This window comes from Scyliorhinus canicula, chromosome 20 (genome assembly GCF_902713615.1).
Source record: "Scyliorhinus canicula chromosome 20, sScyCan1.1, whole genome shotgun sequence".
In the NCBI taxonomy this organism is placed as follows: Eukaryota; Metazoa; Chordata; class Chondrichthyes; order Carcharhiniformes; family Scyliorhinidae; genus Scyliorhinus; species Scyliorhinus canicula.
Window position 1 is genome coordinate 72,112,286 of NC_052165.1, and position 22,918 is coordinate 72,135,203.

The 22,918-nt window shown below is 45.5% G+C and overlaps 1 protein-coding gene across 12 annotated transcripts in view; it reads right to left on the minus strand.

The window, feature by feature from the left end:
* Positions 1 to 429: 429 nt before the first annotated feature.
* Positions 430 to 22,918, minus strand: part of cntn1b (contactin 1b) — a 903,199-nt gene continuing 880,710 nt past the window's right edge. For all 12 annotated transcript variants that reach the window (XM_038780269.1, XM_038780265.1, XM_038780278.1 and 9 more), the window contains one exon: positions 430 to 2,289. In XM_038780269.1, the coding sequence (XP_038636197.1) occupies positions 2,207 to 2,289 (83 nt within the window). In that variant the 3' untranslated portion in view covers positions 430 to 2,206. The remainder of the gene's footprint in view (positions 2,290 to 22,918) is intronic.

The following is a 22,918-nucleotide window of genomic DNA, read 5'->3' on the forward strand; positions in this document are numbered from 1 at the left end:
GTGGGAGCTTGTACTCGGACTGAAAAGACCAAATTTGTTACGGTTTGATATAAGGCTGAAAGATTCACCTAGCTTGTGCTGGTGGGAGAATCTCCACAAAAACCCTCACCATAAAAGACAGTTCTGGGATGAAAAGATAACAGGCTCGGAAAGAAAGGATCAGACATAAACCATCGTGAACTCAGAACTACTTTGGACTGGGTCTGGGAATGACTACTTAAGGGACAGTATAAAGTATACCAGTGAACTTGGTTTTCAATAGTGTTAAGAATAAAAGGGGAAAGTTGTGTTCTGTAGGTTGAAGTATAAGTTGCTTACAAAAAATAATGTTTACTTAGAGTGCTTTTAGTCTGTTTGCTGCAGTAAAAGTCTTCAAATGTGAACTCTTGCGTCATCCTTTCAGCTGTTAACTGGAAAGTTCAAATGTCATTTTTTTTTTGAAGTTATCGGTCTCTACGGGGCCTTAACAGTCCACACACGTCTGTGCTGTTGGAGACACTTCTCAGTATTGATCGGACCCAAGGAGGGAGCATTTATAGCATCTCTGGCAGAGTGCATCAAAATATAGGAGGAAAGATGAGAGAAAATTATACAAGGGAAATTGATTGAAGAGAAACTTCAGCATGTAATAAAGTAAAACGAAGAGAGAGAAAGCAACCATAGGTTGGCTGAATTACAACTTACAAAAGGATTTATCCAGTTAAATTGGAGCAAGTCGCCAGCTAAATATTTGATACACCTGCTGACAGAAAGTGCATGACTTTGAACTTCAAACCTAAAAAAGATCTATCCCTTCTCCCTGCCCCCCAATCTTGAGTTTCTATAATCCTGCAAGGTGTTTGGTCCAATATCTGGAATGTATTAAAGTCAAAGCAGGTTCCTCAAATTTCAGAAGATACCTGCACTTTGCCAGCTTTTATCACCCGTCTCAAAATTGTCTCAAGGTACTTCACCTATAATCGATTACTTTGAAGGGCAGTGGCTGTATTGCAGGAGGCAACCAGGGGATGGCAGATCTGAGCACACGAAGCTCCCACCATCAGCAAAGCGACCAACAGCTGGCTAATGTGACACTGTCCTGGGGAGAATGTTGGCCAGTGGGACACAGAAGATAATTCAGAACCTGACTTCTTGAAAAGGGCAAGGTTTCTATGAAAAGCAAACATGTCAAGTTTATTTGCACAGAGAAAGATCCCACCAACAGCAGCGAGGAAACTGAGCACTTACTCTGCTGTTTAATCATCGAGGAAGACCAGGGACATCTTGATGAAACTTCACATTTTAAGATTTATAATGCACTGTTTACTTTAACATCAGTATAAAACTAAATACAAAGGGAAGCAAATTAGTAATGGTATTTTATATATATATATATATATATATATATATAATGTATGTTATTTATTTTCTGATTATAGTGTATTGCTCTGTATTGGAAGAAAACTGAGAAACAAGGCTCTAGTGAGTCTCAATGTCAGCATGCAAGGTAACTAAAAGGCTCAATTAATGTCAAACACCCACAGTGTGCACTTCTCAAAAGGAGAATCTGGTCCGATATCCATATAATTGCAAATAAAAATTGTATTTTATTTGTTATGACTGTTTCTCTGAGAAGAATGTTCTTATTCATGGGAGAATGGCTGCGGTCAACTTTGAGAAACAGTGCTGCATACAGACACATGGTATACGACAAGGTTAACCTTGCACTCACTTTTACACAACCAATGCATTCATTGTCTAGTACACTTAACTGGTTTTTGTTAAATGTTAGAGCACCTATGTGTGGTGATTCAAATTCTTTCCTTTAAACTCTAAGCTATGGTATTTTGTCACTGGTAACTTGCACCATTAGATCAAATCATGCAACTGCCCTAGATCAGTGTAAGTGTTTATATAAGGCATATTGGACCAAGTCAAAAGAATTCCGTTGATTCACTTCCAATGTTATGTTTACTTGGTATTTTATGGGGGCTAGGGTTTGTGGGTGCGTGGGTGGATGGGTAAGTAGAGAGGGAGTAGGGGAATTTCCTTGATGTCTTCTGTCTTCTTGAAGTATACAATAAGTCTTTCAAATTCATATTATATTTGGCTTTTGATGGTACCAGAGATGTCTGCAGCGAGCCAAGGTCCTTACAGGCTTGAGACGTTTCAGTCACCTCACGGAGAGCTCTTTACCGATATGAAGAAGAGATAATGTTGGTTACAATCACAGCTCCAAGCAACTGATGGCACCAAGGATCAGGCCAAAACTAAGCAACATGTAGGAGATCGGCAGTGTGACTCCTGAATCTGGAGGTTAAAGAAGGTGAAGAAAAGAAGTAGTTTAGTGTACTAAGAAAATAAAAATTACATTTCAAAGATAATGAATTTCAGTTATGAATACTTATCTATATTATAAAAAAATATTGCACCACCTGTCAATTGCACTTAATGATGTCACTCACTATCTGGTTCAAAGGTCAATATTCCATGAGAGAATAAGCTATAAAGAAAGTCATTTGGAATGTACAGATAGTCTCTCTAGCAGCAGAACAGACCTGATCCACAATGTCTCCAACGTCTCATTTGAGCTGTGTATGAATGAAGCCAGATACAGAATTGAAAACCAGAGAGGTTTCAATAAACTTCAAGGTCTTTGCAAAGTACAATTTGATCCAGGCATTGTCAGACAGGCACCAAAACTCACAATGCTACAGCTCTACTTTCAGAGAGCAGACAAGGACTCCTGGGTTTGGAGAACACACAGCGCTCATACGATTGGCATCAAATAATGCACAATTGCAGTGCTACCGATTTGAGGGAACACAACACATTCGCACTCCTGAGTAAAAAGAATGTGCAACATTCATGCACCCAAGTTCGAGAACGTACTGCACTCACACTTAGGAATCCAGAGAGGGTACCACACTCACACTCTTGAGTTCAGGTAACACACCACTTTCACACTCTGAGCGTTGAGCTCCAATGGTATTTCTGTAATAATATTTCTGTAATAAGAACTAGAAAGTAAGTCTTGACTTATTCAACTCCAATTTCGTGTTCTACTATCACTTTTCCCCCAACTTCACGGTGCCACCTGTACCCCCTTCATATATGTGCGCAGTCTAACAAACAATAAGTGTGGTCTATTAAACAATGAAAGCTACAATTCGAATTAAGCACTGGGGAACATGAACTCTTTCCTGACACTGGGTTCAGATAACACACTATATTCACACTCACAAATTCAGAAAATGCACAACATTGACACTTCAGAATTCAAAGAACGCACTTGAACTTCTGCAGCCTGTGTGGTGGAGGTGCTGTTGGGGGAGGAGGTTCCAGGATTTGGTCACGTGATTTGGTCTGATTTAGAGGACAATTTCAAGGTTCCTCTTTGCATATTTCCATGCGCTTGCTACACTTATTCTTCTAGGGGGAAGAGGCCATTGGGTTGTTTTCTTTAGTCTGAAGGGGGACCTGATTGAGGTGATTGAGGTGTATAAGATTATGAGCGGCATGGAGAAGGTTTTTAAAAATTAATTGACGGGATATAGGCATCACTGGTTAGGCCAGCATTTATGGCCCATCCCTACTTGCCCTTCAGAAGGTGGTGGTGAGTTGCCTTCTTGAACTGCTGCAGTCCCTGAGGTGTAGTTGTACGGACCACACTCTCTCAATTTAACCATTTAAGTCCTTTTGTATTGCTGAAAACGAGAGAGACATTCTGTTGACATTTTTCATCTTGCACCCACCAGATAAAGAATTTCGATAGTATGTCTCTTTTTTACAACAATGCTCAGGTTACATGCTACCAAGACAATTGAGTCCTTTTATCATTCTGATGAATCTGTGCTTTACCCTTTCCGAGAGCACCCAAAATATTTCCACGTAAGAATTTAGACAGGTGGTTAAAAGGTGTCGGTCGATGGCTGACAAATGCATTTCACTTACTCGGCATAGCCCTCCTGTTACAATGACATTTTTATCACCTCATAGTGAAATCCATTAGTCCAATTATAAGGATGAGTGGGCTATGCCCCGCATATTAATAGAAGGCAGCAAACTGAAAGAACAGTCCAAATATATGCAAGTTAGGTGGATTGGCCATGCCAAATTTCCCTTTAGTGTCCAAAGGCTTAGGTGGGGTTACGGGGATAGCTCAAGGGAGTGGGCCTGAGTGGTGTGCTCTTTCAGAGGGTAGGTGTGGACTTGATGGGCTGAATGGCCTCCTTCTGCACTGTATGAAAGGACAAGGCAGACAGATGCTTTGGCAACCGTTTTTCTTTGTTTGGGCACTCAGACACAAATGTGCACGAAAATAGATTGTCTCACTTGAAAATGGCATTACCATGCCGGGCTTTTAATCTAGAAAGAAAAGGTTGGTAGACATTGTTTTAACTCTGAAGACAATGCCCCTTTAAGCCGTATACACTAATGGCTTTTTTATAAACAATAGAGCTTTTCCCAGTTCAGACATTGGAATCTATCAAACCAAAGATCAGTGTTCTTCAGTGTAAAGTATAGAGTAACAGACTCACTTCAACTCAGGCGCTCATTAGGGAAAAGCAGAGAATGCAGAATCTTCTAGGCAAAGCCTTTGAATAAGCATTGAGGAAACAGCTACTTTAAGTCAAATGACTCATAGCGGCTGAATCCCAAACTGCTGTTTTTTCAAACCGGCAGCCTATAATGTCGGATCAGCGAAAAGATGAAGTCTCTGGAATCACTCAAGAAGCAGTTAGATGCTGCTTTAGGGAGGGTAGGTGGGTGGGGTAGGCTCACAAGGAAGGATGACTCTAGCTAGGCGAAATGGTGTCTTTTGTTTGTAGCATGTGACAAATAAAAGTGCAGGATGAAAAGACGCAGGTTGAGATCCGTTCCGATTTGCTGCTGGAGAAGTGGTTTTGTTCTGAAGGAGTGTGTTGACTGCAAATGATTGGCTTGTCTGAGTCAGCAACTCCCTAAAGCTTAATCCCATGGAATGCCGTCATGTCTAAGCTGTGGCTCAGTGGGTTCTTCTGTCTGAGTCAGAAGGTTGTGGGTGCAAATCCCAGTCCAGAGACTTGACCACCTCATCTGGTCTGACAGTCCAATGAGTCAGTTCTGCACTGTCTGAGTTGCTTCTGATGTGATGGTCAACCTTCTTGGTTATGCAAGATCCTGTCGCATTATTTGAAGAATAGCAGGGGAGAATGGCATAAAAACGGATTCAGTGGTCGGTTTGTGGGATCTTGCAGTGGGCAGATTGGCTGCTTCCTTTCCTGCATGACAACGATGAACATACTTCGAAAACGTTAACGGGCAGATTGCGGCCTTTTGGCCAATTAATTGGCCACTGGCCAATCATTCGAACCAAGTCCCACCCCATCTCTTGGGTGCCGAGAAGTCTGAGTTCTCTTGTTCGAACAAGAGCAGCAGCATATATTATGTCGCAACTTCTTGAATTCCCCACTCTCTCTGCTGTTTGACTTATAGATCCGTGTCCATTGAGCATCTATGGATCAAAGATGATAACGGCAAAAATAAAAAAATGGGAAATAAGGGAATCAGCAGGAGGGATAATTACAACATGGAACCACGGTAGCATGGTGGTTAGCATAAATGCTTCACAGCTCCAGGGTCCCAGGTTCGATTCCCGGCTGGGTCACTGTCTGTGTGGAGTCTGCACGTCCTCCCCGTGTGTGCGTGGGTTTCCTCCGGGTGCTCCGGTTTCCTCCCACAGTCCAAAGATGTGCGGGTTAGGTGGATTTCCCATGCTAAATTGCCCGTAGTGTAAGGTTAATGGGGGGATTGTTGTGTTACGGGTATAGGGTGGATACGTGGGTTTGAGTAGGGTGATCATTGCACGGCACAACATCGAGGGCCGAAGGGCCTGTTCTGTGCTGTACTGTTCTATGTTCTATGAATAGATGTGTTGAAATTCGATAAAGCCCTCAAAACGGTTATGTGTGGTTAACCCATGCCTATTGCTTCTGATGCAGGCAACAAGCCAACTTCATTTTGTCTTCTCAGTTACAGCATTGCGGCATCAGCACATTGTCGATTGACTGTGCACCTGAGCAGAGGAATGTAAAATCATAAGAAGCCAGTATGTCTTCAATCCAGCCTGCACTACTCAAAGTAAGACTACACCTCTAAAATAGGGTGTGCATTGTGTCTGAAACAGGTGCTGCAATTCTATCTAGAATCGAGTACATCTTGGGAAAATCTTAAAAATGCCACAGCAGGACAGAGAATGTGACCATGGTTCTCTGATGCAGTACTGGAGACCTTGGTGGAGGTGGTGGACAGAAGAGATGACAATCTATCCACAGGGGAAGCCCCCCCCCCCCACTCCCCCCCTCCCCACTAGGCATTGAAAAGGTAGTGCAAGTTGTCACGGTGAGCATCAGCAATATAGCCTTGAGGACCTGGCTCGGAGCCGCATGAAATTTAACCTTGGCCAAACGAGTGGTCAAGATCAGCGAATGCAGCTTCAATTGTCTTATCCTACCTGGGGCCGGTTTAGCTCAGTGGGCTAGACAGCTGGTTTGTGATGCAGAAAAAGGCCAGCAGCATGGGTTCAATTCCCATAGCGGCTGAGGTTATTCATGAAGGTCTGCTCTTCTCAAACTTGTCCCTTGCCTCAGGCATGGTGATCCTCAGGTTAACCCACCATCAGTCAGCTCTCCCTGTCAAAGGTCATTTGGGACCATAGTGACTTTACTTTTCCCTACCTACAACCCTAGCTTCGCACTTTGACAATGCACCCCCATCATGCCCTTTTTAACAAAATCCATCAATCAGGTCTTGAATCTAACATTCATAGTTTCAGCTCACCCTCACACTTAAAACTGCTTCAGACCCACATCACACAGCTTACACACGCAATCACCTATTTAACTGAGAGACTCAGGTCACTCAAACACATCGCAGCACACTCACTGACACACAATCCTCTCTACCCCCAGGACAAGGTGGTGCATGTGCACCCATAGGTTGGAGGGTCAGCGGATAGCCCTCGTTGTCCAGTATTCCTGTCAGATTTCTCACGGTGGCTTAATTGCTGATACTAACAGCACTATGGGTGTATTTACCCCGCATGGACTGCAGCGGTTCGTGAAGGTGGTGTGCCATCACCTGCCCTCGGTCAATATAAATGCTGGCCAAGCCAGCTATGTGCACATCCTCTGACAGAATGAAAAAAAGGTGCAATGGGATGTTACAGAATAAAGGCATCACAAATGATGCCAGGATATGGAGCACTGACCTGCACAACATGTGCCTATGGTCATATCCCAGCTGGACAATGAGTAGAACCCTTTACGGTTGTGGTATCCTTCTTAATTAACAGATGGGCACTCGCATCGCAATGTGTGCAGTCAATGATAGCCTGCACATGTGGCAGTGCCCAGCGTGACCCACATTTACCGGGGGCTATACTTACCTGTGTTAGACGTTTAGCTGCTGTTGTATAAAGGGTGAAATGTTCTTCTCCTTTTCACAAACACCTTTATTTCACTTGATTCTGCACAAAACTCTATCTTCACATCACCTGACACAAGGGCCACCTGAAGCCTCCTTACAGATCAGTGTCAATTATTGGATACTTAACATAAATGAGACAACTAATTGGAATGTCTCTTAACCCATTACTTAATAACCTGGGCATGGTTATCAAGGCTGATGTCAGACCGGTTGGGTGGGAAGATATATTGATGCCAGAATTAGTAGCATCAAATTATATCACGATAGATGCTAATATATGCAAATAAAGCTCACGCCCTTATTGGGCGAGAACCTGATTACGTCATCGGAGGTGGCGATTCTGAACTGAAATCTTGCCAGCCCAAATCTAGATTTTGGCCTCCCTGTGACGTTTAGTGGCCATTACAGGGTTTGAGCCGGTGGCTAATGTGGACGCTAAATCGCAGCCACTGTTTATGTGACAGAAGGTATGATGAAGACGACTGTAGATTTGTAAGGAAGAATAAACCAGGTGGACCTCTTTTATCTGTATCTGTCTTGAGGAATTTGAGCTTCAGAAGAAGGTCCTTTCACATTTTGGGCTTTGATCTCTCAGGGAGACTTCACTCTTTGCAATCTATGGAAGAATTGAGGCTTCTGCTTTTCCCAAAACAATGGACGAATGGGGTGAGGGGGGCACAGTGGTGGGGTCTTGCCCTACCTCTCAGCTTTAGACTCATTCCTGTCAATGGTAGCATGGTACTCAATCAGTTGGATCAATAAGAGTTTGTAGGACTGATGAAATTCCATGGAGGTTATATACTAGGTTTGATAGAATATTAAGTTTATCTATTAGGAAGGTCAATTCCCTTGAATACTGCCATTATTTTTCTCCCAATGCACATCACTGTTAACTTGTATTTCCCTTGGCAAGCGGCGGATTAGAAGAACAAGGAGAGCATTGAGAACTTTCCGACTTGCATCTTGCCGTTTAATTTGCAGAAGACCACAGATTCACAAAGAAACCTGAAGAAAAAGGTAATGAGTTCCCCATAGATCTGTGTTCTTCAGAATTTAGATTCAGTCTTGATTGAGATTTTATTTTGCTGTACATGTAGCAGTAAGCTCCACTTGTTGGAGGATGCAATTGCTGAATTATGGAATTCATTTGTGCCTGGCAACTAGATTTGATGCCAAACATTTACAAGTCAGGTAAAGTATGGAACAATTTTGATAAGCACCGTGGGTAGTGCAAACCTGACATAAAAAACAGGAAATGCCTCAGGTGTTTAGAAGGTCAGGTAGCATCTGTGGAGAGAATATTTGCTGAACTGAATATTGAGTCCAGAAGGCTGCACGGTGTCACAGTGGTTAGCACTGCTGCCTCACAGAGCCAGGGACCGGATTCAATTCTGTCCTTGGGTCTGTGTGGAGTTTGAACATTCTCCCGGTGTCTGTGTGGGCTTCCTCCGGGTGCTCTGGTTTCCTCCCATAGTCCAAAAATGTGCAGGTTAGATGGATTGGCCATGCTAAATTGCCTTCTTAGTGTCCAAAGATGTGCGGGTTGCAGGGTTAGGTCAGGTGAGTGGGCCTAGATAGGCTGCTTTTTTGGAGGGCCAATGGAGACTCGGTAGGTCAGACAGCCTCCTTCGTCAGTGAAAAAGTAAAAATTCTACGGAAAAAGCCAACTGAAAGATAAGGTGCTGATTTTCCAGCTTGCTTTTTTTTCCGATTTGATTTATTATTGTCACATGTATTAGTATATAGTGAAAAGTATTTCTTGCATGCTGTACTAACAATGCATACCGTACATAGGGAAGGAAGGAGAGACTGCAGAATATAATGTTACAGTTATAGCAAGGTGTAGAGAAAAGATCAACTTAATACGAGGTAGATCCATTCAAAGGTCTGACGGCAGCAGGGAAGAAGCTGTTCTTGAGTCGGTTGGTACGTGACCTCAAACTTTGGTATCTTTTCCCTGATGGAAGAAGGTGGCAGAGAGTATGTCCGAGGTGCGTTGGGTCCTTAATTATGCTGGCTGCTTTTCGGAGGCAGCGGGAATTATAGATAGAGTCAATGGATAGGAGGCTGGTTTGAGTGATGGATTGGGCTACATTCACGACTTTTTGTAGTTTCCTGCGGTCTTGGGCAGAGCAGGATCCATACCAAGCTGTAATACAACTAGAAAGAATGCTTTCTATGGTGCATCTGTAGAAGTTGGTGAGAGTCGTAGCTGACATGCCAAATTTCCTTAGTCTTCTGAGAAAGTAGAGTAGTTGGTGGGCTTTCTTAACTATAGTGTCGGCATGGGGGACCAGGACAGGCTGTTGGTGATCTGTACACCTAAAAACTTGACGCTCTCGACCCTTTCTACTTCGTTCCCATTGATGTAGACAGGGCCATGTTCTCCACTATGCTTCCTGAAGTCGATGACAATATCCTTCGTTTTGTTGACATTGAGGGAGAGATTATTGTCATCGCACCAGTTCCTCTATCTCATTCCTGTACTCTGTCTCGTCATTGTTTAAAATCCGACCCACTACGGTGGTGTCATCAGCAAATTTGAAAATCGAATTGGAGGGCAATTTTGCTTGAGCTTTACTGGAACACTGCAGGAGGCCAAGGACCCTCTCATGGTTCTGGATGCAGGGGGAAGTGGGTGAGAGCAGAGGTGTGCCTTTTTTTATGATCTAAAAAGCCTAATGCACCAATTTGACATTTTTCCGTTTCCTATATTCACCATCCTATGGCCTCCATAGTGAAGTTCATGCAGATTTTGGACAGGTTTCTGTTGCAATTTAGTTTAAAACATATATTTTGCAGCATTTACCAACTGTACAATTTACTAACTAACTTTATTTCAGTTATGTTACCACTGTGCACACATTTGAAAAATCTCGCTCACAGTTAATTTCCAAGTGGTACCATCACATTGGAGTCAGAAGGTCATGAATTCAAGCTTCTCTACATAGACTAGAACGGAAAATCTGGTCTTATTATTCTTGCTGAGGAAGTGCTGCCTTTTGGATGAAACTATTAGCTGAGGCCTTGTCCGCCCACTCAAATAGATGTATAAGATCCCGTGATTCTAGTCACAGGCCAATATTTATTTGTCAGAACACATCGAGGGCTCACATTATTGCACTGTGTATCTCACTGTTACATGTGAGACTTTGCTGTGTGCATTCGTCCATCGTACAAGTGACAGCACTTCAAAAGCACTTTAGGGATTGTCAGGATATCCTAACGTCATGAACAGAACTCTATGAATGCAAGGTCTTTCTTTTGCTCATCTAATATTGGCAATCATTTACATGTGATATTTTTTGCGATGGTACAAAACTTTATTCGTGCCATCTTTCACCATCGCACATCCATTATTTGTTTCCTGTGGCATCTGCTTTGAACTAAGAGAATGTCAAACAGATTAATTTAGACAAAGGCGTATCCAGTGTAGGTAGTATCCTGAAACAAAGAAATTAAAATGCAGCTTCAGAGTTTGTGTGCTATATTAATCGCCATTTTAAATGTTACAAGCGACCAGTTTAAGGAATGAAGGTCCTTGTTTGTTTTGACCATTGAAGCACGAAGGATAACCCAGTTAACTGTGGAACTTTAACCACAGGAATCATCGATTAGGTGGGGAACAGGAGACTTTCTTCCTACCCCAGATATTGGACACATGATATACCTTCAATTCACCGAGAGGCAGAGAGCGAGTGAACATTAGCCTTTATTAATCATGAACCTGCCTAGCCAGAGTCGGTTGTACAGATGAATGCCGCCCACAGGAGGCCGGTCTATATATGGCTCTGGTGAGGGTGGAGCCAGAGGCGGAGCCCACCGGGGTTACAGTACAGTACCTGGAAGCAGCTCATATCACCACATCCAGGTCATAGGTTACAGTATCATAAATGCATTAGGTGAATACATTCACCACATTCACCCCCTGTTAAAAAATGTCAAGTCCAGCGGGGGTGACGTGGGGTCATTAAATATTCAATCTATCTGGAGGCCGAATCGTTCTCTTCGACCTCCTCAGCTCTGGTGGTGCGACGGGCATGGGTGTTGCAGGTGGTGACTCCAGGGGCATTGTGTCTGGAGCTTGAGCCTCAGTCCGGCGTGTCGGAGACGGTTGGGGTGTGGGGATAGGCAGGGGGGTTATGTGACGGCAGTGTCGGTGCTGGACAATACAGGAGACCCAAGGAGCGTACGGGGCCCTGGGGGTGTCGAGTTCGAGCCTGTCTGGCTTTAGAGCGGCTTCCATCGTGCTGTCGATGATTAATAAATAGATATACCTTCAATTCACCGAGAGGCACAGAGAGCGAGTGAACATTAGGCTTTATTAATCATGAACTTGCCTAGCCAGAGTCGGTTGTACTGATGAATGCCGCCACAGGCGGCCGGTCTATTTCTGGCCCCAGTGAGGGCGGAGCCATAGGCGGAGCCCACCGGGGTTACAGTACAGTACCTGGAAGCAGCTCGTATCACCACTTCCAGGTCATAGGTTACAGTATCATGCATGCATTAGGTGAATACATTCACAACACAAAATGCATTTCTTCTCTCAATCGCACCATGCAGCCTCACTACGATCTGAAGAAATGTAAACAAAAATGACAGACAAGCCAATCTGTAATCTCTGGGAATGTGGCATGAGCCCCCTGCTGTGGTATAAAACAAAGAGTAAAGAGGCTGAACGTGCCAATTTGACAACTGGCATCCTTGGGCAGACCAGAAGAATTTACTGTTGTGTTGATTATAGCGCAAAATCTAAAGGGGGGAATTCTCCATTTCTGCGGCTCAGTGCCCACGCCGGCATGCAACCCATGGTGTTTCACGACCGGCAAATCGGCGCGAACCCCTCACTGGTATCGGTGCGGGGCTAGCACCGGCGCCATATTAAACGGCAACGGATCGTGCTAAAAGCAGCCGGGGAAAGGCTGGGTCTCAGGCCACGCACACGCATGGCTGACGAGCTGTACTGGTCGCGCCATGCACCAAAGAGCCGGCTGTTTGCGTACACTAACCCGCAAACTGCGACCCCATAGCCCATGTCCGGGCCAACCCATGGCTACCCCCACCAGTCACCCTAGCGTAGTAGACACCAACCGCCCCCCCCCCCCCCCCCCCCCCCCCCCCCTCCCCCCAGCTAGCGGCACAGATCCTGGCCGAGTGTGACAGCGCTGGACACTCCACAACCGGCATGCCGGCTCAGACCACATGTGTCCCTTGCTGTTGGGAATTCGGCCCATCGGGGTCAGAGCATTGCAGGTGGGCCGGCTGATGACTCGCAAACGCGCTGAAACGGTGTGTAGCGTGTGTCAGAATTATGCCATTTTGGAGGTGGCCACCGGCGCCAAACCGGCCCCAACCCCAATTTTGGCGTCGGAGTCCATTCTACGCCCAATCGCTGAACACTATTTTCGGCATCAGGCTACGGAGAAACCCGCCCCCTGTCTTTTTGTTGACAAAATAGCACTTTGGGAAAGACATTCTCCATAAATGTTCTTCCATTTGTAGACGCCGCAAGCTCATTGATGAATCTGATGTAAGAATGCCCAATGGTTTCACAACACACCCCTGGATCTGGAACTATTTTATTAAGAAATCACCTTTTTCTCCAACCATCAGTGTCTTGACAACTTGAAGATAAATGAGACAAGGTTGGTTGTTTAGCCACAGTCAAAAGACACTCAACCATCCATTGTGCAGGAACTGTTGTTGAATTTGCTAAGAATTATTGGATGTTCCTTTTTAAAATCATCGCTGGCTGAAACTAATTGAAGGAAAGCGTGAGCATTTCCTCATTACACCTGCACAGTGCTTACCTCAATGCTCAGCGTATACGCCACGAGGAATAGGCTTCACTGAAAAATGCCTTCTTCCACTGTCTTGACAAAGTAATTTTCATTCTGTTTTGACTCAATACTGATTGATATGTGAAATGCCGTAGCTACTTAGTTGTTGTGAATTGGTGAGTAATGACGTTGATGTGGGTGAACTGGATGACCACAGCAAATTAATTCCTACCTTCACATGCCATTTAACAAAATTACAAAAGGTATGCACAGTAGTTTTCAAGAGTCACAGCTTAGTGCAGTGTAGAAGCAAAGCCAATCAGCTCATTTGCAGACAACAGCACGAACGGTGCTGAGTGAAGCAACAAATGAAACTCAAGGTAAATATGTCAAATATGCCTCAATTTTGGAAGATCTTGCCTCACCTTAGAACCACAGAGCCATGGAATACCTACAGTGCAGAAGGAGGCTATTCGGCAGACCGGGCCTGCACTGACCTTCTGAAGGAGCACCACATCTAGGCCCACTGCCTCACCCTATGCACGTTACTACCTAACCTGCGCATCTTTGGACTTATTTGGAAACTTCTTTCAGAACAGAAAGAAGGGCATGGTGCTCACAATGCCATCACTTTGCACATCACTGACTCTATATAAGGAAGTGTGCAATGAGAAAAGGTCATTTGACCTATCACGTCTATTTCTTTCACAGACGTGGCACAATGTGGTTAAAGCTGAGGTTTAATGTTCCTGAAATTTTATCTTCAACTCATGGGAACGATTGACAAATGACAAAAAATAAAAGAAGCCAGTTCAACCTTACAATTAACACTACTTCACAAAATTCAACTCTGGCCGGCTGTGTTCAACAGAATCCATGATCCAGTCAAGAGAGCAACCATGATGCACTATGGGGAATTTAAGCCACATCTATTCTGGTGCTTAAAACTTCTCCCCTTTCTGTCAGTGCATGGTACCAGGGTTGCCCGCGAGGCATAGTTTTGGTAGGAAATCACCCTAAACAGAAGACTCTACTTTGTGACTGCAGTGTTCTCTCCTACGCTGCGGCGCGTTTCAGAATGATTGCAATGTTTTATGGGGGTAAATCTACACTCTGCAAACTCATTGGTTCAAGATTGTTTTATTCAAGAGCGGGGATGTGGGGTGGGTATAAGAGTCTCTGGAGTTATACAATTAGTCAAAACTGCCTCTGTGTGGTGGGGCTAAAGTTGGAGCATCGTTTTAACAGAATTATCCATCTGGCGCATGTCTTAGACTGCTGTGGACAACTCAAGTAGAAGCTGCACTAAATCCTGTGTGTGTGACTTGACACATTGTGCAGTCATGTCGGCTGTTACCAACATAGTGTGCAACTCACGCTCGTGTTTATGAATGGCAACTGGAACTAATCACTACTCGTGAATTATACCTTCATTGCGATACTTAGAATCATAGAATATATACTGTGCAGAAGGAGGACATTGAGCTCATCGAGTCTGCACCGAACCTCTGAAAGAGCACCCCACCAAGTCCAATCCCCTGTCCTGTACCCGTAACCCCATCTAACCTTTGGAGACTAAGAGGCAATTTTAGCGTGGCCAGTCCACCTAACCTGCACATCTTTGGACTGTGGGAGGAAATCGGAGCGCCCGGTGGAAACTCGTGCAGACATGGGGAGAACGTGCAGACTCCACACACAGTGACCCAAGGCTGGAATCGAACTCGGGCCCCTGGTGCCGAGAGGAAGCTGTGCTAACCACTGTGCCGCCCACTTGTCGTCTTGCAGTCGATCTCTCTGTTGTGAGAGCCCAGGCTTATTACTTTCTTTCCATTGGATGGGGAAAAAAGGCTGATGCTTCCCGAGTCTCACTGTATGCTTCTTGTTAAAAGTGTTCCCTCAGATCCACACAATACGTCTGTGGTTTTCTCCGCATCATTGCAACAGCTAATGAGTGCAGTGGCAATTAGATATCACAATCAGCAACCCGAACCCTACCTGCTCAACTAATTGAAAAAATACCTACCAATCTTTGGAGCAGCTGTGCATGTAATTTTGACAGAGATATCGATTCACATGAATACTTCCTTGCAGCAGAATCTCCGTCAATTAACTTGTGTTAGAATGTAAATCCGAATTTCCACATCCATTTATTTATATAAAATTGAGCTGTCATATTGGAGGAAATTGGAGATTTTATTAAGGTGGTGCTGCTTTTAGATTTTGAATAGATAGATAGTCTGTAATTTCAATATTGTACATATTTATAGGATTTTTGAGTTCACTTTCAAATCTCTTGTCAGCGGGCAGAACGTATCAGGAATTCAGTAATGTATTGTTCACAATTGTTTGGCCGTCATAATCATTGTGGGGAAGTCACAGGCAGCGCTTGCCTGAATTACCAGCTTGCATTTAACTGCTCAGGCTCTGCAGCTGAGGTACATTAAGCGGGCCTTCAATCCCCGATTGTTGCAGCTAATTGGAAGGCCAAAATTGAGACGAGGAATCTAGTTGGAGCAGCAGCAATGAAAACGGTTCTGTGCCCAGTTCCAGATAAGGGGCTGAATTCTCTGCCTCCTGATACCAGCAGTTAGAATTTCAATCGGGCGGAGATTAGAGGGCAACGCAAAAATCACGATTCGCGCAGGGCGCCGATTCCAACGCCATGCCCCGGTCCCCCCCCTCCCGGCAGGATTAATGCAGGTCGTGCCCCCCCACCCCACTCCACCGGCAGACCCTTGCAAAACCATCATTTGCATGGATTTAATTTCATTAGCAGGTTGGACGCTTCATGCTCCACTCCGTCGGAATGCTCCACCCCTCTCAGGCAGAAGTCACACTGTTGTGAATTGGTGCAAGTATTCACAAGCTGGGTGTCATGGCTGCTGGGGGTGGTGGGGGGGGGGGGGGGAGCGAGAGATTTAAAAACCTCTCAAACACTCAGGCTTGCTGGGTGGTGGCTGCCTGGGCCAGGGGGAGTAGCAAGGAACGACTTAGTGCCAGGTCCATACACGGGGCGTCCACTTTGAGATTGGGGGGGGGGGGGCTGGCTCAGACTGCCATAGCTACAGTATGTGATTAAAGGCACCCCTCTAGTGCTACTTACTGGCTCCTGGCGTTTCACACTGCTGACTGCTCACTGTGTCCTGTAAATGCTCAGAGAGCCTCTGGTGATGTGGGTGCCCACACAGGCCGCTCCTCTGGAAACCCTTAGACCCCAGCAGTAGCATCAAGGGGGTGAGCATGGTCATGCTCAGCCACTCGCCCACCAGGTGCTGGCACTCCTCAGAAGCGCAGCCCCACAGCAGAGGCAGTAGGGGATTAGCAGAGCTCGCCTCAACCAAAGGATGACTACACCGTGGCCTTTGGAACCCTCCCTGGCGCACTACCCCTGTCAGAGTAGAGGCCTCATCAGTGACACCCATCCCTCAGGATCACCAGCTGTCTCCTCCTGGTGAGGCTGGCAGCACTGACTGCTTCCACCATCCCCTTCCAGACGCTGTTCAGGAGGGCGGGCTTGAGTCTGCGGCCCACCCTAGGGAAGTGGGTGTCCCTCCTCTCCTCATTGGCATCAAGCAGTGGGTCCACTTCAGATTCCCGAAACAGGGATGCAAGTCTTCTCTGAGTCATCTCTGTGGCTGGAATGACAGTGTGGTGAGCATCTCCAGCTTGTCAGACTCTTTAGCATGAACCCGGATCCACCACCAATGGGGCTGGGAATTGGTTCCAATTCACATTGGCAGAACGCTGGTCCATTTGAATGTCCTGAATTCCGGAACAAACAGTGCCCCAATGGAAACGTGATTTGCAGACTTTCAGTCCTGGTGGAAACACTTATGGCGCGATTCAGCGGCCTCGTTGCGCCCGACTTGATGTCGTGACGAGGCCATTGAATCTCGGCTAAAGGCCTCTCACGAGATTTGTGGCACTGAAAACGTCTCGTGAAATCCAACAGAATCTTGCGAGATGTCATGATATAGACCTTGCCCTCACTGGGCGTGACGCAGATCAGCATAATTAAATAAGCCGTATGGCTCATTTAAATCCACGGTCGCCGGGTTCTCCTGGCGCCTGATAGTCAATGGCCACGCCTGTGAGAGCTAGCCAGGACGCCATTTAATTCTGATCCACAGAAGCGTGGACCAGGCTTAACCCTGGGAGGGTCTCCCAGGCCATTGTGGACCCCTGTGAGGGATGTCTGAATGGCACTGCCAGGGTGACAGGCACACTGTCAGGGTGCCAGGTTGGCAATGCCAGGGATCGGGCCGGGGGGGTGGGGGGGGGGGGGGCTTTCCCAGGTAGAGGGTAGATGAGGGAATTCCGGGGGCCTCACCGAGGTTGAGGAGGAGTCCAAACTTGAACGGGGCTTCTGAAGAGGGGTGGGTAGGAAGATTGGGGCAGCCAGACAAAATGGCGCCACGATATGTGAGGAGCTATTCCTGCAGTAGGAAATCCCTCCGAGTGAAATGAAATGAGTGTGGCCTTGGTGGGGAGATACTCCATGTGGCCAAAAAAAACACTAAAGTGCCGTTGAATAGTGAGATGTTCCTCGGCGCTGCTAAACGCTCCCAAAAACGGACACAGAAAATTTGCGTCGTGAGTCTCCCAAACGGAGAATTCAGCCAAAAGACTTCCTGTCGTAAATTCTTCGATTTGAATTTGCGTACATGGATTACCACTTTCCACATTTATGCTGAGTATGACTTTTCAAACTAGGAATCTCAAAAGTCCACAAGGTTTCTGACCTGCTCACTCTTGGAGCACAATATGTCTGCTCGTGTATATTTATTTTTGCACTGATTTTTTTTTTGGTTAGTTGGCAATGACGCTTGAAGTTGCTGGTCATAGTACATCGAACATAGAACATAACAGCGCAGTACAGGCGCTTCGGCCCTCGATATTGCACCGACCTGTGAAACCACTCTCAAGCCCATCTACACTATTCCCTTATCGTGCATATGTCTATCCAATGACCATTTGAATGCGTTTAGTGTTGGCGAGTCCACTACTGTTGCAGGCAGGGCATTCCACGCCCTTACTTCTCTCTGAGTAAAGAACCTACCTCTGACATCTGTCCTATATCTATCTCCCCTCAATTTAAAGCTATGTCCCCTCGTGCTAGACATCACCATCCGAGGAAAAAGGCTCTCACTGTCCACCCTATCTAATCCTCTGATCATCTTGTATACCTCAATTAAGTCACCTCTTAATCTTCTTCTCTCTAACGAAAACAGCCTTAAGTCCCTCAGCCTTTCCTCATAAATTCTTCTCCCCATACCACGCAACATCCTGGTAAATCTCCTCTGCACTCTTTCCAATGCTTCCACATCCTTCCTATAATATGGCGACCAGAACTGCACGCAATACTCCAAATGCGGCCGCACCGGAGTTTTGTGCAACTGCAACATGACCTCATGGCTCCGGAACTCAATCCCTCTACCAATAAAAGCTAACACATCGTACGCCTTCTTAACAACCCTCTCAACCTGGGTGGCAACTTTCAGGGATCTATGCACATGGACACCGAGATCTCTCTATACATCAATTATTTTGGGTTTTGATTCCACTTTCAAATCAAGGGAGTGAAATTTACATTCAAATAAAATATTTGCTGACAATTCCATAAAATGAAGCATTGTCCTGCATCTACTTCAAAACCAGTCACACAATCGATCCCTTTTGATGTTTTCTGATATCAGTCTTGAAGTTTAACTATGTCCCCATGCCTTACATTTGATGTTTCACTTTGAACAGTGAACAAGATCAACTATTTCTGAATCATTTAGCACCGTGACCACCTCGGCAATGTCCCCTCTCTTTCAAAGTTGAAGATGACAGGGCAGCACGGTGGCCTAGTGGTTAGCACAACCGCCTCACGGCGCTGAGGTCCCAGGTTCGATCCCGGCTCTGGGTCACTGTCCGTGTGGAGTTTGCATATTCTCCCCGTGTCTGCGTGGGTTTCGCCCCCACAACCCAAAAATGTGCAGAGTAGGTGGATTGGCCATGCTAAATTGCCCCTTAATTGGAAAAAATAATTGGGTAATCTAAATTTATTTTTTTTAAAAGTTGAAGATGAGTATCTTTCAGATCTCTCTGGGGGAAATCTTAGCCCCAGGGGTAGAGGACCAGCAGTTAATCATAGAATCATAGAATTTACAGTGCAGAGGGAGGCCATTCAACCCATCGAGTCTGCACCGAATCTTGGAAAGAGCACCCTATTTAAGCACATGCCTCCACCCTATCCCCATAACCCAGTAACCCCACCTAACCTTTTTTGGACACTAGGGCAATTTATCATGGCCAATGCACCTAACCCGCACATCTTTGGACTGTGGGAGGAAACAGGAGCACCCGGAGGAAACCCAAGCAGATACGGGGAGAACGTGCAGACTTCGAAAGACAGTGACCCAAGCCGGGAATCAAACCTGGGAACCTGGAGCTGTGAATAAACTGCGCTAACCACTGTGCTACCATGCTGCAGACAAGATGTCAGGTCAACTCCCCGACACATTCCTGCCTCTGAGCGATCTTGCAGGCGGTAGGGTAAATGTTATAGCAGCTACTTGCCCAGCAGCAGTCATTTAGGTCACTTTTGGCACCCTCGTGGGCCGTAGCTCTCACCTCTCTTAAGAAGAGAATATTCACAGTTTTAGGCACTTGGATTGGACCTCATGGCTGGTGAACCCACCCTCCACCTCGCCAGCCTCAACTCGATGGTCAATGCAGAGGCAGCCTCTTAACTGGCTGTCTCCCAGAGGCTGCAATGTTGAGTTGCCAGCCAGAACTGTTGGGGTCAGGATCTGCTTCTGTCCCATCCAGAAAAATCTGAGAGGTGGTAAGACTCCGCCCTATTTCATGGAAGAACCATTGAGTCTTTGCAGTACAGAAGGGGGCCATTCATCCCATCGAGTCTACGCCGACCCTCTGACTCCCCCTCCTATCCCCGTAATCTGACCTAACCTTTGGACACGAAGGGAAAATTTAGCACGTCCAATCCACCTAACCTGCACATCTTTGGACTGTGGGAGGAAAGCAGATCACCCGGAGGAAACCCACGCAGACACGGGGAGAACATGCAAATTCTGCACAGACAGACATCCAAGGTCGGAATCGAACCTGGGTCCCTGGTGCTGTGAGGCAGCAGTGCTAACCACCGTGCCGCCCATTCTATAGAAAAGTCCTTCATTATGGATAATTTAAAAAACACTTCCATCACAGCCATTTTCAGGGTCATTTGGAGTCCCTCTGAATTGACAAACCACAGGGCACTGCTTGCCATTGAATAAGAATGACCCTATTGTCCACAGGCTACTTCCTAATTCTGCCTACAAAAGTGAGAGCTTTCAATGCTGGAGTCTCTCAATCCCTCAAGTGCTTCACAGTTGCAGATCAACGTACTGTTCCGTCCTTATGAACCCCTTAGTTAACTTACTTAGCAATTTACTGCTCTGCTATGCAGCATCTCAATTACACAACGGGTTTGGAATTTTAAAAAGTTTATAACTTTCCCTGTGGCAAGTAAGAATGCCCCATGATTGACAGCGACCGTGTCAAAGTGCAAAGCCAAACATTCATTCAGACCCTTCAGAATAACAAGAGTGCAATTGTATTTATTTTCCTTTCCCTCTATAACTATTTAGTGACCATTTCTAAACATGAACTCGAATGTTAATGGGCAGGAAAAATAAACAGAAGATTAATCGTGCACAACTAGTAGCCCCTCAACTGTTAATATCATTTTATCATTTTCCCTCCCTGGTACCCATCAAGTTGCACTTGCCACATAGTCCCCATTGTACTGGTATTTTACCTCAGCAACTTCAAAAAAAATCAAGTGAAGATTATTAAAGCAATTATGACTTTTATTTTATCACTGAAACAGAAAGTGAGCTTCCAACTTCGATGTCCTCGTTTCTCATGGATCGAAGAGAATAACAGCAGTTGACAACATTTTAAAATGTCCTTGCCCAGGGTTCCAAATAGAAAATGAGGCAGAAGTGAGAAATAAAGAATTGAAACAAGGTTCACCTTGTTTGGATCAGGCATTCTTTCAATTAGTTCAGGAAATAAAACGTAATTTTCTCCTTTCTAAAAGTCATGGAGTCATAGATGTCTACAGCACAGATATAAGGCGCCTTTGGCCCATTACATCTGCACCGGTCAAGAACAACCAGGGGCCGGTTTAGCGCAGAGGGCTAAACAGCTGGCTTGTAATGCAGAACTGCAGAACAAGGCCAGTTGCTCGTTTTGGTGAGTGTGCTTTACACTCAATTGGCTCTGTTTTATTCACTTGCTCTAGAGTCGCCAGGTATCTTTATGATACCACCACGAGGTTGAAGTTCAAGTGCTGATCAATAACTCAATACACCAGTTAGTAAGGTTCAAATCAAAACACATTTATTATATACACAGTCAATCGCTACTCATGCATAAATACTACAAAACTAAGCTACTTCTCCCGCTACAGGCCAATACTTATCTTTGGAAAAGAACCCACTGGGTCAGGGAACAATGGCCTCTTGTTCAATCCTGGGCTGCAGGCTTCCAACTGGTATGGACTAGGGGTCAGGAGCGCCTATCTCGTAGCGTGCGTTGGCTGGACACTTACTTAGTGGTGCAGTTGCAAGGCAGTTCAGGGTCAAGTGTTGTTTCGGTCTGCTGCGTGACCCTGCCGAGAAGTCTATCGAGAGAAACTGCCAAGAGAGCGAATTAAACTTGGGACCTGTCTTTTATAGGCCCCAGGGGCTTTGCGCCCTTTTGGGCGGACCCCGTATCTGACTCCAATCGATTGGATCACGTACCAATCGATTGGTTTGAATTCCCCAATACTGGGGCTGCTCCCTGATCGCTGGGCGGTCCTTGGGTGCTCGTTAGCCTCTTTTGTCTTGACTCCTGCTGGCACCGAGAAGTCTGGTTTTACCTCTATTATCCTAACTGTTGCTATTGTGCCTGGGAATCGCTCATCAATATTCAGATTGCTGGTTTCAATGCTGTCTGCTTTCTGCGAGTCGAATATACAAGAAAACTTTGCAAACTGCTTGCTTCTCTGAGCCTGTCCAATTTTCCCTGCGTTCTTTGCGAATCTCCATTTTAAACTCGGGAAGTGGCTAACCCAGGTGGCTACAGGGTTCAATTCCCGTACCAGCCTCCCCGAACAGGCGCCGGAATGTGGCAACTAGGGGCTTTTCACAGTAACTTCATTGAAGCCTACTTGTGACAATAAGCGATTATTATCATTATTATTAACAAATCTAATCCCATTTTCCAGCACGTGGCCCATAGCCCTGCATGCCTTGGGATCATAAGTGCACATCTATAGTAATAATAATCATCTTTTTATTGTCACGAGTAGACTTACATTAAAACTGCAATGAAGTTACTGTGAAAAGCCCCTAGTTGCAACATTCCAGCACTTGTTCTGGTACACCGAGGGAGAATTCAAAGCTGGTATGGGAATTGAATCCGCGCTGCTGGCCTTGTTCTGCATTACAAACCAGCTGTCTAGCCCACTGAGTTAAATCAGCCACTATATCTAAATATTTCTTACATGTTATATGTTAAATGGAGAAAAGTGATCTGCCGAAGGGCAGCTCCTCTGTTCTCCACACCTCCCGATCTTGAATTTTCCTCTTCAGTTGCTCGCAGGAACCTTCCTGCAATAACTGTTTTGTTATGCTCTTGACGTAGCATAA